General features: G+C 35.7%; 1 protein-coding gene across 3 annotated transcripts in view; it reads right to left on the reverse strand.

Moving 5' to 3' along the window:
• LOC127966768 (cell adhesion molecule 2) overlaps positions 1 to 16,475 on the reverse strand; it is a 456,176-nt gene that overhangs the window by 16,024 nt on the left and 423,677 nt on the right. For all 3 annotated transcript variants that reach the window (XM_052567996.1, XM_052567997.1, XM_052567998.1), the window contains 3 exons: positions 4,503 to 4,664; positions 3,949 to 4,039; positions 2,814 to 2,992 (listed from right to left, as the gene is read on the reverse strand). In XM_052567996.1, coding sequence (XP_052423956.1) covers positions 2,814 to 2,992; positions 3,949 to 4,039; positions 4,503 to 4,664 — 432 coding nt within the window. The remainder of the gene's footprint in view (positions 1 to 2,813; positions 2,993 to 3,948; positions 4,040 to 4,502; positions 4,665 to 16,475) is intronic.

The raw sequence follows: 16,475 nt of genomic DNA on the forward strand, positions 1-16,475 counted from the left end.
CCACAGGTTTCAGGAGCCAACATTAGTAAACAGCAGTTCGCGGCTAGATTTTTAAATCCTCTGAGGAAATTGTGAGTGGTTCCTGACCTTGTGATCCTTGGGCATTGCTAGTTGGTTACTAAGGTATTTTGAGTCTTTTTTAGTGTGTTGGGGGTTTCCTTATAGGCTTTGTTTCAAGCTGTTTTACGGTCTAATCATGTAGAAAAGTAATAGCAAACCATATAATTTCATGTATCATTCACATTTTTAGCACAAACAATGCAGAATGAATTACACAAATTGTATTGTCATCGTTTAATACTTCTAGTATAAAAAAAACGTTTGTTGATATTCCTAGGGTTATGAATTTCAACAAATGCTCTGAGTAACAGCAATACTGTTTGCCTTATCAAACTTCACTACTGATGGCCGGAGCCTTGGGAGTTTTTGAAAAGGATCAAATGAGATATATTTTTGGTTTCCATATTACATTATTCATAATGAATTTAGTATTGAATGAATAAAATATTCATTTTTGAGAGTTATTTAGCACATAACAGATGATTTCTGCATATGAAGAAACACTTTAACCAAACAGTAATATTTGCAAAGACCTTTATTATTTTTTGTAATAATAAAATCCTGTGCGAAAGCGGTTGACAATTTTCTCAAGAGCAAGTCATTTTGCACAAGATTACTTTTAGAAAGATAATTACTTGAATAATTTATTTGCAGGTGGAAGGGTTGTAAGCATTCTCTGTATGGTGGAAGTGCTTGTTGTGGATGTTACAATTTTTTTTTAATATACCAGATTACTATACAGAGAATACAAATAACCCATTCATTGGCTGGTTTCTCCAAAAAAGTATAAACACAGTCTCTGTTGCTATCAAAACATTGCTGTTTTTGTTTGATCATCCAGCCATAGCAACACAAACTCAACCAATAGAGTGAGTGTGTTATCGGTTTGACCAGCCAATGATAGACAGCAAAGGTGTTTGGGAAACTTTTAAAAACATTCATTATTTTTTTTCTGTTGGATGAACTAGCATTGAAAAGATTCGCTATTCACTATTTAATAACACTGTTTAACAGAAACTGATCTCATTTTAAAGTGCAGCTTATGGAACTAAAGCTAGACCAGATCATGAGATTTTGGGTTTGATTTTAGTTGGGGGATTGAATCAGAGATTTATTAAAGTGTTCAAATCTGTTCAAACAGTCTAGATACTATTGGCCTGCTCTAATATCTTATTTAAATGTCATGGCCCAATTTTAATTAAGGGTGAGATTTGAATAATAATATTGACTATACTTCTCACTCAAGTACCCCACCGACATGGCAGCCCTCTGCTTAGAATATAAAGTGATCGGCTGCATATTGAACAGGTAATATTGCGTTTTCAATTGGCACAATACAAGGTAGGTGATCTGATGAAGGACAGCAACCATTATATTGCTCTAGGTTTTGTGCTAATCACTGTTGGAAGGACAGCATCATGTTTTGCCATTTTAAAAGACAGTAATGAATTCAGACATGGTGCTTTATATTTGTGACACCCAATTAGCTTTTTATTCCTACAGAGAAGGTGTCAGTTTTATAGTATCAACATCATTAAGAGCTTTGGTTCTCCTTGTTGTTATAGTGTCCTGACATTTCAATGAGCCACAGGCTGGACCCCTACACTGCACCATAACGGCTAATTAAATCTTCTGAAGACACCCAGTGGGAGGATACAAAAGCTGAGATAGAAGGAGAAAGTGAGAGAAAAGAAGCTTCTCGAACTGAGAGGTGGAGAAAGAGTTTTACAGCCTGGAGGTGTTTAGTGTCAAGAAGGCAGAGGCACAAGAAGCAGGGGGGCTGGAGAGACTCTTCCGCTCGATGCCCACAGTCATATCTGTTCTTAGCCTGTGTGTGTATCCGCACAGCTGCCTCTGATGAAAGCAGTGGCAGATGTGGACGCAGTGTAGCCTCTGAACCTCAGGGTGTATCGAGACCCATCATGCTTTGCTGTTATGCTAAGTGGGTGAAACTCATTCTCTTAAACCAAGTTGGAGAAGGACAGAAATGTGGGTTGCTGCATATGTACACATTGTTTGTGTCAGATTAATGACGCATAGTTGATTATATGCCTTTGAAAAATTGTCACTAAATTAAAGAAATATTTCAGGCTGTCATCATTTATTTATAAGTGCATATGATTAAAATTTTTCTTGGCAATATAGAAGAATGCTAACTTTTGCAATTTAATTTAATTTAATTTAATTTAATTTAATTTAATTTAATTTAATTTAATTTAATTTAATTTAATTTAATTTAATTTAAACAATCAATTAAATAAATAAAATCCATAACTTGTATGAAGCCTACTGAAACAATATGATTACTTTGTGTGATAAACTGATTAAAATGAAGTACTTTATTCACTCTCAAATCAAATTCAACCAAAAACACTGGTCAATTTCGCTCGTAGAAAGATTAAAACAAATCTGCTGTGCAAAATAAAGCTGGAAAGTTTGCGTTTTTTCATAGATTGGATTTCCAACGGACAAAAACAGCTGACATTGCTGAAAATATGTTATTTTGTGCTTTACAAAATAAATGAAGTCAAACAAGTTTGGAAAAACTTGATGGCAGAATTAAAATTTTTGGCTGAATTAATTTTTTAAACTAGATATTTTCATTTTCATCTTTCAAAGGCTTTAAAATAACATAATGGTTATAAGCAAGGCAGAAAGTTAGGTTTAATTAGTGATGAAGATACTTTCCAAGAAAGCAGCAAGAACTGTGTCAGCTTTAAGAGACATGTTAATTGAATCTGACTGTCACTCACCTTTAACAACCAGCTTATATTCAGCATGGCTGGTGCCAAGGTGATTGGTAGCTTCACAGCGGTAGGTGCCGTTGTCTGTTTTGTTCAGTGCCATGAAGGTGAGCTCTCTTCCTTCAACAATCACCCGGTCCAGGTCTGGCAGCTCTCCTCCGTCTTTAGTCCAGAGTACTGGGTCTGGCCTGATGAAACATTGATTTTTAGCTTCTAATTAAAAACATTATTCAGTTTCTTTTCAATGGTGGGACACTCGCCTAAAAAGTTTTATTTTATTTTTTATCATTATTTCGTTTTTAAATATTCCTTTCTTCAGTAACAATCTTTGGCACATTTGGCTGAAGGACGTGCAGAGCTGTAGGTTCTACACAGCCTGTAACAACACAAGGTTTGGCAACCTTGGTTTTTCTTCTTCATTATTATATCACCGTGACTGGGTAGGCTGAGTATTTGTACACTGAACAGGCATTGAGTGATATGAGTGATAATATGTTTGCATGAATTCAGATGTATTCATATATTGGAATATTATTGATAAAAGAGTAAGCATTTTTGCAGCTTAACTGTCTGCAAACTTTTACAGTGAAAAGTTCTGAAGGGTTGGAGTTCTGAAAGTTATAGTGAAGTTATAGTATGTTTTCCTAGTAGAATGAAGACTTTTCACAAAAGATTGAGGAAAATTGGATTCCTTATGATATGAGCCCTTTAATTCTAAAATCAATGGAAAGACAACACAGCAAAAAGTTACAGCAAAGGCTTTGAAAATGCAAACTTCAATGAGAGAGTTTTAAAGATTTTAACTTTGGCTTAAAACTAAGCAATTTCGATTATCCAAGCTTATCAAAGATCTCTCAGCCTTTTTCTTTAGGAATATTAGAAAACACTGGCCTTATTTTAGCTATAGTTGTACCAACGGCTAAGCTTCTTAATGTTGTTTTCCTTGTGAATTTATGGTTATATATTCATAGCTGCTTAATTTCAACAGAATCGCATTTATGAGTCATCACATTAATGCAAGCATGTGGTTATAAGCCACTAGCCGCAGGCCTGCCCACAGGACATTTTCTCCTTGGTGCAACTTCCTAAAGCTCTTTGCAAACATTACAATTCATTGAGATGCTGATAAACTGTGGATGCTTACGAGGGGTTTCCATGAGGAACACATTCCAGTTTGAGGTTCTGCCCCTCCAGTGGGGCTGGTATGGAGTGTTTGATCTCTACATAGGGAGCATCTATGACAAAGACAGAGAAATGAACAAAGAAATATTGTTTGAGACAGCCGCATCCAAGTGGAGGAATGACACTCGATGGAGATCAAAAGGTAAATGATGTGATGTGTTGCTCAGGCCCAAATGCTCCACTGCATCTCAGCAGATTGATTAAATGTCAACACTTCAAAGAGAAACTCTAACGCGTAAATGATCTTTGTCTGTAATTGTTGCATAATCTTTGCATCACACCATGTTTTAGAATTAAAAGTTGCCAACATTACTATTCATAGTAATGTCACTGAAAACACAATTAAATCTAAATTAAGTCTAGCTTTTAGCTTCATTTTGATCAGTTTCTTAAAAAAAAACCCAGTTAAACTCATTACTTAGTAAAATACTTTCACATTTTTAGATTTAGGTTTATGTTTTATAGTAAGCAGTATAGCTTTCACCATTATGGGATGTTGGTTTGAGTCGTACTCACAGTGGACTTCCAAAACCTGTGTTGTCTCTTCATGGGTGGCAGTCAGGGCCACGTGGTCCACTCTACAAGTGTAGGCCACACCGTCATCATGCCGGTTCACCTGGAACTGCAGGGAACTCTTCACTGTGAAGGTCTTGCCACTGGCATTCACCTCTTTGGCACCTAAGAGAGGCAATAAGAACAACATAACAAAGATGAAACATGTTTGTTTCACATAAATTACAGTCAAAGTTACAGTGAGAACTTGACGTATTGTGAAACACAGGGGTTCAGAAAGATGCGCCACACTTTTTTAAGACTTTATCTTTCAATAGAAAACTTTAGTTGTGTGAAGACCGAGTTGAGTTGCATTCATTATTTCCACCCACTGACGCACATCACTGTGTTTGGAATGCTCTTGAATCCTGCCTCTATCTTTCCTCACATCCCAAACTGGATAAAACTGGTAAAAGTGAAACCTGAAATCTTAACTGACTCTCTCAAAGTCACAAATATTGATCCAGTTCTTGTCTTTTGCATTTAACTGAGCTGAATTCACATGGCAAATGAAGCACAAGTTACTTTTTGTAATTGCAGAAGGTTCATTTCATCGGCTTACAAAGTAAATCCTCACTGGATGTTAATTAATTTAGCCTACATTTTCTTCTATAGAATTAGGGTTGATGTATAGTGTTGCACATAAGCCATTTATCAGAGTAAAACAGCTCGACTTACTCCTCTCTGAAAACTCCATTAGTTGAACAACAGATTGTGTTTTGTTTTGTTTGTTTCAATGTGTTAATGGCTTCTGCGTTTACAGGCTTATGCTGCACACACTGCTGTCTAGTAGCACTTACAATACAAATCCAGGGCAATTAATCCACTGCATCTCAATGAGCTTAACAAATACTACAATTATGCATCAAAAGGATATTATTGCATCTTTAAGAGGGTAAATTTTACTTTTGTTAAACAGTTGTTGAAACAGATGTGAACGCAACACAAAAACTAATTTTATCCAAAAGCAGAATGTAAAATCCAGCACACTCTTTACATCGAATCACCGTATTAAACACTCTTAGAAGAAACAGTTCTATTAAATTTAAAAGGGTTCTATAACTTGTATAACATTTGGAACCTCTAGAAGTTTCCATATGCAGTTAAATACCTATATAGAACAATTTTTTTCTATAGACCAGGATGCATAAACTACCTCATTTACATCATTATTTAATTTACTTTTAAATCTTTAAACTGTGTGGTTCCTGAAAAAAAGGAATACATTTGTGCACCATGCAAATCATGTTTTGTTGATTGAGTTTGTAGATTCAAGGATAGCATCAAAAACAAAACCTTTAGACTCAGGTCCAATCGTAAGGTATGAATCCACACAGTTTTTTCGCATATAAGAATCATTTTATTCTTTCTCTCTTTCCATTTGCTCCCCCTCACTTTCTCTGCTCCCTGAATCACTCCTGCTATCACTGCCAAGCTGTCAATCAGCTTCCTCTGGGGGTGTCGCCACCCGCTCAGGAGCATCTGAGCATGCAGAAGATATCATTTAGAAACCTGAACACACACGCGCGCACACACACACATCTATACATGCAGAGAGGAAGGTACAGTTCTATGATATTCTTAGTCTTCGGGATGCTTATGGGATGCAGTCAAGAGGTTGGGGGTAAATTTTTATTCCGGATATACAACAAACAAACAAACAGACTGTTAGTCTGTTCACAAGAGCGTTCAGATGAATAACACTTTGTATGGCTGCGAACGGAGCGAGAAAACTTTCATTTGAGAGTAGACAAACACTCTCAGCAATTAGATGTGGAAGTGGAAAGTCTGTTCCACCCCATGGTTAGATCCTGTGAAGATTCCCAGCATGCCTTAGAAGTTTCTTTAGATCAACTTCAGCGCACAATACAGTTGGAACAACTCAGTAGCAAGTGGTGGTCTTCTGAAATGAGGAGGCAAAGTCACTTTGCTGTGTTTGGGATTTTTAGTAAATTCACCTTTCTGTTCATTTAAATAATTATGTGGTTTCCTAGTTAAAAGCTTATGGGACCCCATTTACTTTACACTGTCATCAAGCAAACAATATTATAACAGTCTATTTTGATCAATATAATTCAATTTAAAGTATTTTACTGACATGTCTGTGTTTATAAAATCTACAAAAAGTATGTTTTTTTTACCAATGTGAAAATACTTCCATGTCAGTTGGTTCTGATAAATACGATCAGAGTATTTATACAAATTGTTATTTTTATTTTTATTTTTTAGAAAAAGTAAACTGCATATTTTGTGTAGATCTTATTTGATACATCTGATTATTTTTTTTATTTTTTTTTACCTATTATTAATAGTCACTTTATTTTCATTAAAAGGCATAACATAACATAACTAGCACATTTGACTGAGCTGGTTGTTCGCTAAAAATATCTCAGTTTCCAGTTCAGGGTTATTATTTTGTCCATTTCCACCAGTTTAACCCATTTCGATTTGCACACCAATTGTGAAAATGATAGACAGACATTATTGCAATGACAGGGTGATCAGCCAATCACACACCTTCTCTCATGTGACTTTTCCACTGAATTTTGCCATCCCCCCTCCACTCGTGCAACACTTTAGCATCTCAAAGAAATTAGAACATCATCTGCTTTCTACTGATTTGATTGCCTAAATCTAGTATGCCCGTTCACCTACACCATCTATTTATTCATCTACTCATCCATCCATTCAACAATCCTTCCATCCTGGAGAAAAAAGAAACAGCATAATGAGGGTTCATCAGCAATGTCTACTTCTATTGTCCCTCTCAGTAAGTTAGTGAGTGGGTGAGAGGGGAGAGATTTGCCAGCAGACAGAATTGAAATTAAGGTCAGCATGTTTTACATTAATATTTATGAAGGCAAACCAGTAATAGAAACATTATCACAAACGCACACTCACCAGTGCACACACACACACACACACACACACACACACAAGCTTTCATTTAATGGACACAACAACGTTAAAACTGTATCTAATCTTCATTACACACACATCAGCATGTGTAATTACATATATAGTTGGATGCAATTTAATGTGACTCAATTTAATGTGAAATATTGCTAATTTTCGGATTTGAGGCTGAGCGCTGCGCTCCTTCTGGAACTGGAATGCTTTCCTGGAACTCTGCGATAGCTACGGCATATGGTGAGCCCAGAGAGCAGCCGAGAACAGGAAAGAATAAAACGTGGGGTGAGATTAGCATTTCATTTCAGCTGTGAGCAGTTCTGAATTCAAATGCTGTTTTCCACCTAAAAGGGAGGTATTTAGAACAACAGGAGGCACAAAGGTGTGCAGCTCATCTCTGCCGCCTCTACCCCATTTTGCAAGCCCATTAGCGAGTGCGCAAGAGGGATATAAAAAGAGAGAATGAAAAAGATAGAGAGAAAGGGAGAGAGAGAGCAAAAGCGTTCTTTATCCGATCACCGTGATCTGCTCTCAGGCTAAACACAGTGGTCATTCCTAGTAGATGGAGGGATATTTATGTGTATTTGACTGAAGTTGGCTGTCGGCTGTGTGTTTGCATGGTGAGAGCTTAAATACGAGGTAGCGGTTTTGAATTTCCTCACAAAAATTGTCAGTTTGTGTTTATTTATGCAGCATAATCTTCTGCCTGTGGTGAGAAACTCAGGAGTTTCTCCACACGTGAGTGGAGCTCTGCAGCGAGCGACTGAACACCCATCTCATCTATCTACCACTAATCCTAATGTCCCAGAGACATGAGGAACGATAACGACAACATTATTTCAACAAACGCCCCCAATCCCCAAGCAGGATCACTATAAATATCAGTTACTCACACCGCACGGCCCTCCGCCATGGCTCTCTGTTCAAATATCTTTCATAAATGGCCAGTGTGGGTGTCAATGTAAAAGCTCCTTCTGGTGCCATGCAATTTTATCTCTCTAATCCACACAAACAGTCTCCCTGCTGGCAGTTCTTTCACTAGGGTCAAATACACTAGACTGAGATGGGATTTGTTGATGCGATTGTCTGAGCCTGGTTGGAATTAATGATCCTGTTCTGACACACACACACACACAAACACACACATTGTCTGACTGCTAACAGTGTGATGATATCATCTCCTTTAGGACACAACTGCACATTCAGTGGATAAGCTGTTTTATCAGTATTACTATGGACTCGCCACAGGTGGCAGAGACTCACTGGTATGCACAAGCCACGCCCACACCAGGTTTTGCCCCGCCCACAATTATCTGTTAACAGCTTGAGATGTGTTTCCCAAATCCATTGTAATTCTCTCGTTGCTGAAAGTTAGGTGATTCTGCATTTCCCAAAACCTTCGGTTCGAAGAATATTTGCACATAACATTACGAATTTGTGTGGTTGGAACTACAGCTCTCAAACTTGGGTTGTGTTTCCCAAAAGCATTGTTAGCCAACAATGGTTGCAAATTGCTTCATTACAAATATGGTTCGACAAATCAGTGTTTCCTGAAACCAAAGTTCCGGTAAACATTCGTAAACAGCATTACAAAGTTGTGCAGTTAAAACTACAGCTCTTGACTTGAACTGCATTTTCTAAAAGCACAGTTAGCCAACTATAGTCTCAAGTAACATTAGTTCCAAAGACGAAGGCATGACCATGTTATTACGATTTCGAGAAACATTCATGATTAGTATGTTAATTTCTTTAATGATGCATTGCACTATGCTGGTTAAACAACGAAAAGCGCTGTCGTACAATAAATGCACCCCTAACAAGTCATTAAAGCTCCGCCCAGAAATCAATCAAAAGCACATTAATATGATATTTTTGGCAGGACTGACACCATCTCTGACTCTAATCTTCGTTAGTACAACTGAACAACCACCACATTTAAAACCATTTTCCAGTCTGGTACATGCTTAAAATCACTTCACAGTCACCCTGCATCCTATCTTGAAGTGTCTGAAGTAGGCCATGTTGTGTTGATCAAATACTTTTAACAAGACAGACTTTACCATCTGAATGACCTCTCTTTCTTCACATATTAGAGATTAACTAGCTCGTGCGCCGCTGTGAAGTTGGACTCTGATTCCCGGCCCCCGCAGCCAAGATGAAAGAGGAAGCTTAAACAGCGAGGAGCGCCGTGTGTTCAGACTCAGCGGCCGTCGTTGGTCTCCCTGCCCATCATAAGCAGTATTAAGAACTTCTCTCTCTCTTGTTCGGCTTTGAGGTTTCATCTAGACGCCTGGGCCTTTGTTTTTTACCAGCAAGGACTAAGCAGATGTTTTGTGTGTAACTTGGTTGTAGGCATTGACCACTGTGAAACACAGACAGAGAGAGCAGCCAATGTATTTACATACACACAACCAATATACACATAGTTTCAGTTATATGAATGTGGTTTCAATCAGATTTTCTGAAGGTTTCAGAGTGGTTGTTCACTAGGGTGTTCTGCTGGTTGCCAGGCTGTAGCTATGTGGTTGTTAAGGCAAGACACCCCAGGTAAACTGGGTAAAAAAACTGAACAAATAATTATCACCATGCTTTTCCAACTGATTGATTATATTAATTGCAAACATATTTTCAAGGGTTTCACCATGTTTTTAACATTATTATTATTTTTATTATTATTCTTATTTTAATAAAATCAGGTGAATAATATATGAACAAACCCTTCCATGAAAACGTTAGACTAAAGATAATGCAGACTAAAACTGTAAAGTTTTGTGTATGTAAGTGATTCTGAAATCTATAGATGCAAATAGACAAAGTGCAATAAAACAAGTTTGGATGTTGATTGACAAGTGAATGAAAATACCTTTATTGTCTTAAGAAGTGGATATTAGTTTATTGTTTTGTGGCTACTTGTGTGCTTTATTGTGTGAACATATGATGAAACCTCAAGATAAATCATCATTACATGTTGCCTTACTCTGCCATTTTGTATTCGAACAGTGAGATGGAATGAAAGAAAGCGTTTTTAGCAGAACCCCCGGAGTAAAAAAGGGTGACGATCACTCTCTCTTTCATCTGCTCTGGAGATTTTCCTGTCGGCTAATCTGTTACATGTTCTCATAGTTCTCCTCGGGGGAGTTATCCTCCCTCAAGGAGGTCTGGGGATGGATATGCACCCTTATCATCCTGGAGGAGGAAAAGAGAAACATTCCCTTAGTTCTGTAGGAACATAGTGATATCATCTTACTGCAAAAATAATGGTCTTAATCAGTATTTTTCCCCCAGTAATAATATCTAAACATCCTTAAAACAAGATTAATTTAGAAGAAAAATTGCATTAGATGAGACTTTTATCTTCAGTTAATTTTTCTTACCCCATGGGCAAATTGGGTTTTATTCTCGTTTTAAGTATAAACATCAAACAAACCTCATCCAACTTTGTTAGATTTAAGCTTAAAACAAGAAAAACAAAAACTTAATTTAGGATATATTTGAGGTTTTTTTCTTCTCAATGAAATGTAACATTTTAATAATATTTAGATATTTTTGCTGGAAAGTAAGCCAACAATATTGCAGATTTTATTTAATTTATTTTTTTGCACAGCATTTGCAGACTATCTGAGACTTTGGGAAGAGGGTGCTGTCAGAGGTTTGGGATGAAGGGCTGATGGAATGTCGTTATGGTGCATGTTTTATTCATGCTTCTGCCAAGACACAGGAGGCATTTTAAAATTCCATTTTTAATGACTATTGATTGATTGCACTCAACATGATGTAAGAAAAAGCTGTGGGGGTAAGAAAGCTGTTGTGCACACATTAAATACCTGTGCATGTTTAAATTCATATATATATATATATATATATATATATATATATATGAATTTAAACATGTACAGGTATTTAATATATACATATATACATATAAGTGTGAGTCTACTGTATGTTTGTGCACTTGTATGGGAGAAAGAGGGTATTTGCTTTCCGTACATAAAATGTAATTTTGTGGCAAAAGCATTTGCTGTTGTAGACTGCTGTTTTAAAAAATTCACTGGCCTCATTCCGTCAAAGTTATAATTTTTTTTTTGCACATTTATTTTTATAAAATGGGAAATAAAAACATCCATTTTTACATTTTTACTTATAGAGATAATATTTCTGCCACCAGGAAGAAAAACAAAAACTATTAAAATGAATATGTATATAAAATGTATATACTGTGACTTACTAGATTGCAGCAGATGATCATTCATTGTCTCATTATTTATTTTTTATTTTTTTACATTTTACTTTTGGATTTATATTTAGACATTATAAAATCACTATTATAACAATTAAAACATCACCTTGTTGTCAAAGTTCAGCATTGTTTTGGACTGAAGTACACTACCAGTCAAAAGTTTTAGAACAGTTAAAAGAGGTCTCTTCTGCTCATCAAGCCTATATTTATTTGTTCCAAATTACAGAAACAACAATAAAATGTTGAAATATTTTAACTATTTAAAATAACAGCTTTCTCTTTGAATATATTTTAAAATGTAATTTATTCCTTTGATTTCAAAGCTGAATTTTTAGCATCATTACTCCTGATCCTCCTGAAATCATTCTCATATACATATCTGCTGCTCAAAAAACATAAAGTCTGTAAAATGTAAAGTCTGTTTTTATTTTTTAACAGTTTACGTTTTAATAACTAATTCAATTTTTATTTTTATTTAGAAAATTAAATAAGTAAATAAAAAAAGTATTATTATTCTTGTTATTATGTTGAAAATAGTTGAAATGTTCAGGAGAACAGCATTTATCTGAAATAGAAATCTTTTGTAACATTATAAATGTCTTTATCACTTTTGATCAATTCAAAGCATCTCTGCTAAATAAAAGTATTAATTTCTATAATTTTAAGCTTACCAATTTCTGTCAGTTCACTTGGACATTGCTGTCCTCATTTTAATGCATTATTTTTCTTTTCCCTTTGTCTTTTCTGTTTTGTGCTCCAGAATGTTTCCCTCCTTTATTCATTTTGGTCATACAACCACATCTGTGACAGAATGTCTGTCGAATGGTGAGCAGCTTATATACTAAGTTTATAATAAATAATTTTTTTTCATGTAAGAATGTTTTGTTTTGTTTTGAATGTCATTATAAATGCTAAAAACCGTTAAATAAAATGTTTCATTACATTATTTTTAACAACTAAGATTTTGATTATTAATAAGATTTTCATAAATGATTTCAGTAAAATGGCATGCATATATCCCATATATATAAACCCAATTTTTGCTCCACTTAGAATAGATAAAAAAAATGCAAGAGAGAAGGATTTTACTCAGACTTTTGGACTGCAGAAAAGATGGATGCCTATGTAATATTTGCAGGTTAGTTTAACATGCAATAAACAGATGCACAATTTTACTCCAATGATGAAAATAAGGAGCAGGAGTTAGAAAGAGAGTGTGAAAGAGAGTGTGAGAGAGAGAGGGGCATGTGAGAATGTGAGAGGTGGTGATATTGGATTCCATTACAGATGTCAATTTCACACACACACACACACACACACACACACACACGCAAAACAAACGCAGAGCATCTTGGGCTCTGCATACTCGGGGGGAGAAAGTGTGAGATGTCTTGCATCCTGGAGACCGGCACAAATTTAATACCAGGCTGAGCGCTGCTACAGTCCCAGAGATCCCACAATAATGCAACTGCTATTCCCAGTCCAGGCTTCCAAAATAAATACGTTTATCGCAGTTCAGCCTCACACGGTGGTGGGGAAGTGCTGAAAACTGAGATGACAACAGCTACCATGACTCACAAACCCATCGACAGGAAGGCCGCAAACACAAAAGCAGAAAGAGAAGCTCTACAGGAAAACAACAGACCGAAGAATTGGAGTGAGCAGAACCGAAAAGCAATATCCTTTCGTTTACTTAACACCTCTCTGCCATGAAATCAAGACAAAGAAACTAAGACAACCCGCCAATATAAATAGAGTGCCTCGCATTACTAACTCTTATTTTTTATTTGTCTTCAGTATTTTATACTATATATGGCTTTAATATTTTGTGATTTTGTTATATACTACATGGGCAAGTGACAATAAAAAAACAATCCAAATCAAAGTAATTTGGTAAATCCAAAAGAGGGAAAAAAATAATGTAATCAATTACTATTGTTACTGTATATATATATATATATATATATATATATATATATATATATATATATATATATATATATATATATATATATATATATATATATTAAAACAACAATAGTAATTGATTGAAAGTTCTAATTATATGTTATATGATAAACATCCTTTGATTTTATATTTGTGTGTTTCATCCCTCTGGGGTACACTCTTTTTCATGCATCCTTGAAATGTGTTCTTGTCTTATTGGATCCATCCATCACAACACACATTCATGATGAAAATATCTAAGACTGACACTTTGCAATCAACTGAGAGCCCATAAACTTCAGGCTTTATGAGACTGTGGACTGACTCGAGGCGGAGAGACCTTAGCAAACCCTTTCCTGAGTTCACACAACAAGCTACATGTGGCATCTAAATATATTTACCACATGCTACTTTCTCGTTCGAACCACCTGCTCACAAAAATTCACATTGGGTAATGATGTTCTAGCATTTTTGATGGATGAAATATGTCTCTGTTACAGACTTGCATATAATAATTTTCACCTGCATTACAAAAGTACGGTGGCCTCCACCTTATCTCCACAACACAACTAAAACAAGCTGCAAAACAATGAAGATAGCACAACACAATGGAAACAAATCACAACATAATTAGCATAACCCAATGGAAAAAAAAGCAGCGACACAATGAAATTAGCACATCACAACAGCAATAAGCTGCTACACAACAAAATTTGTGCAACACAATAAAATTAGCGCAACACAATGGAAACAAGCAGCGACACAATGAAATCAGCACAACACAACAGAAATAAAATGCGACAACAAGATTAGTGCAACACAATGAAATTAGTGCAACACAACGAAATTAGCACCAAACAACGAAAACAAACCAAGACACAACTGAAACAATTCACAACACAATGGAAACAAGCAGCGACACAATGAAATCAGCACAACACAACAGAAATAAGATGCGACAACAAAATTAGTGCAACACAATGAAATTAGTGCAACGCAATGAAATTAGCATAACAAAACAAAATTAGCACCAAACAACAAAAACAAACCACAACACAATGGAAACAATTCACAACACAATTAAAATAGCATAACACACATGAAACAAGCCACGACACAATGCAATTAGCAAAACACAACAGAAATAAGCTGCGACACAACAAAGTTAGTGCAACACAATGAAATTAGCGCAACACGATGAAATAAGCTACTGCACAACAACATTTGAACAATACAATAATATTAGTACAACACAATAGAAATAGGCTGCAGCAAACAATTTCAGTGTTAATGGTCATATTAATCTCTGACCTCACGGCTGGAGAAAAATGTTGCTGAATTAATCAAATACAATCACAGTTAATTAGAAAACAACTAATTAATGAGTAATGTGAAGAAATGAAAACTATTGAACTTTTGTTCAAAATGTTTCAAATATATCAAGGTTTTTTTTTTCTTTACAGTGTTTTCTTGTACCCAAATCTATTATTTTGTTGCCTTAAATCATCACTGTTAATTAAAGAATATATCTACGTCTAACCTAAACACCAAGAGCGTTAATGAATACAGAGATTGTATCATTTATCTGCGACTACAGCGAGCCTGAGTCACATGTAAGGAGATCAGGTATCAGTTTCTTAAAGGAATCTCAAACAAAGCAGCTTACTTTTCTGCCGTTCTCATCTGAAACATCGCTGATCCCTTAATGAAATGAAATAAGCTTTGAAAATCCTCCCCTACCCACAAATTCTGTCTGTTTATCAAATGACCAGAGGGACTGACCGCAGACGTAATATCTGATAAGGAGCCTAATCAGGATCCCTGTTCGAAGTTAAAATTATAAGAACCCTTGACTAGACACTGATAAGAGGCTAAACTTTTTCACTCAGACTTTAAGTACTCCTCGTATTTCTTTCTTTCTTGGTAATAGATGAAAAGAATAACTCATCCCAAAAATGAAATTTCCTCATTTTGTTCCAAACCCGTAAGACTTTATTTTCTTGTGTGGAGCACAAAAGATGACTTTTTCAAGTGAATGAGAACATGGATTAAAAAGCTCCAAAATAACTGAAACAACCATAAAGTATGTATAATGCACAACTTGACCACACAACTCCCAAGGCTTTTCATGGTACAGTGCATGCTTGAGAGAGTATTGATGTCTGATTCATGAACGATAAATGACTCTTGTGAGTCAGACTGATTGGTTGATCTGGATCACAAAATCGGTCTGGATTTGGTCTCAAAAGTTAACAGCTCCTTGGAGGGGAAAATTATCTGTGACTATTCACTTAGATTTCAATCTGTCCATCACACAAATCTAGTCGAATGGATTTGACGTCCTTTTTGAAGCATGGAAGTTTGGGACGCATTTATTGTACTGTAATTGCACAGAAAAGCACAACCAGTACAATATTCAATAGGGTAAGTAAACAAAACAAAAATACACTGACAAAAATATTAAATAAACTTGTGCATGGTCACATAGAAAAAGAAAAAAATGGCAGTGAAAAGTGTATTCTGTGTAAGCACCTATTAAGGTTGTTGCTGCCCTGAGTTATTATTAATGTACATTAAATATATGGTTAAACACTGTTTATAGCCACTTAATACAAAATACAGCAATGTACAGATAAACAAGCTAATCCCTGCAAAACAAAATCATTGCAAAGACAAAAACCATTGAGCTATGCTTCATCCTCTGGGGTTTCATTGTAAACTCCTCTCCCCAAGGTTCCGTCCACCGGAGACATAATAATCAGTCAGCGTGGGAAACGTCGCCTCGTTGCTAATTAGAACCGCTGTATTTTTAGAAGTGCTGCAAATGCACGACAAAGGCACTC

This window comes from Carassius gibelio, chromosome B10 (assembly GCF_023724105.1).
Source record: "Carassius gibelio isolate Cgi1373 ecotype wild population from Czech Republic chromosome B10, carGib1.2-hapl.c, whole genome shotgun sequence".
Lineage (NCBI taxonomy): Eukaryota > Metazoa > Chordata > Actinopteri > Cypriniformes > Cyprinidae > Carassius > Carassius gibelio.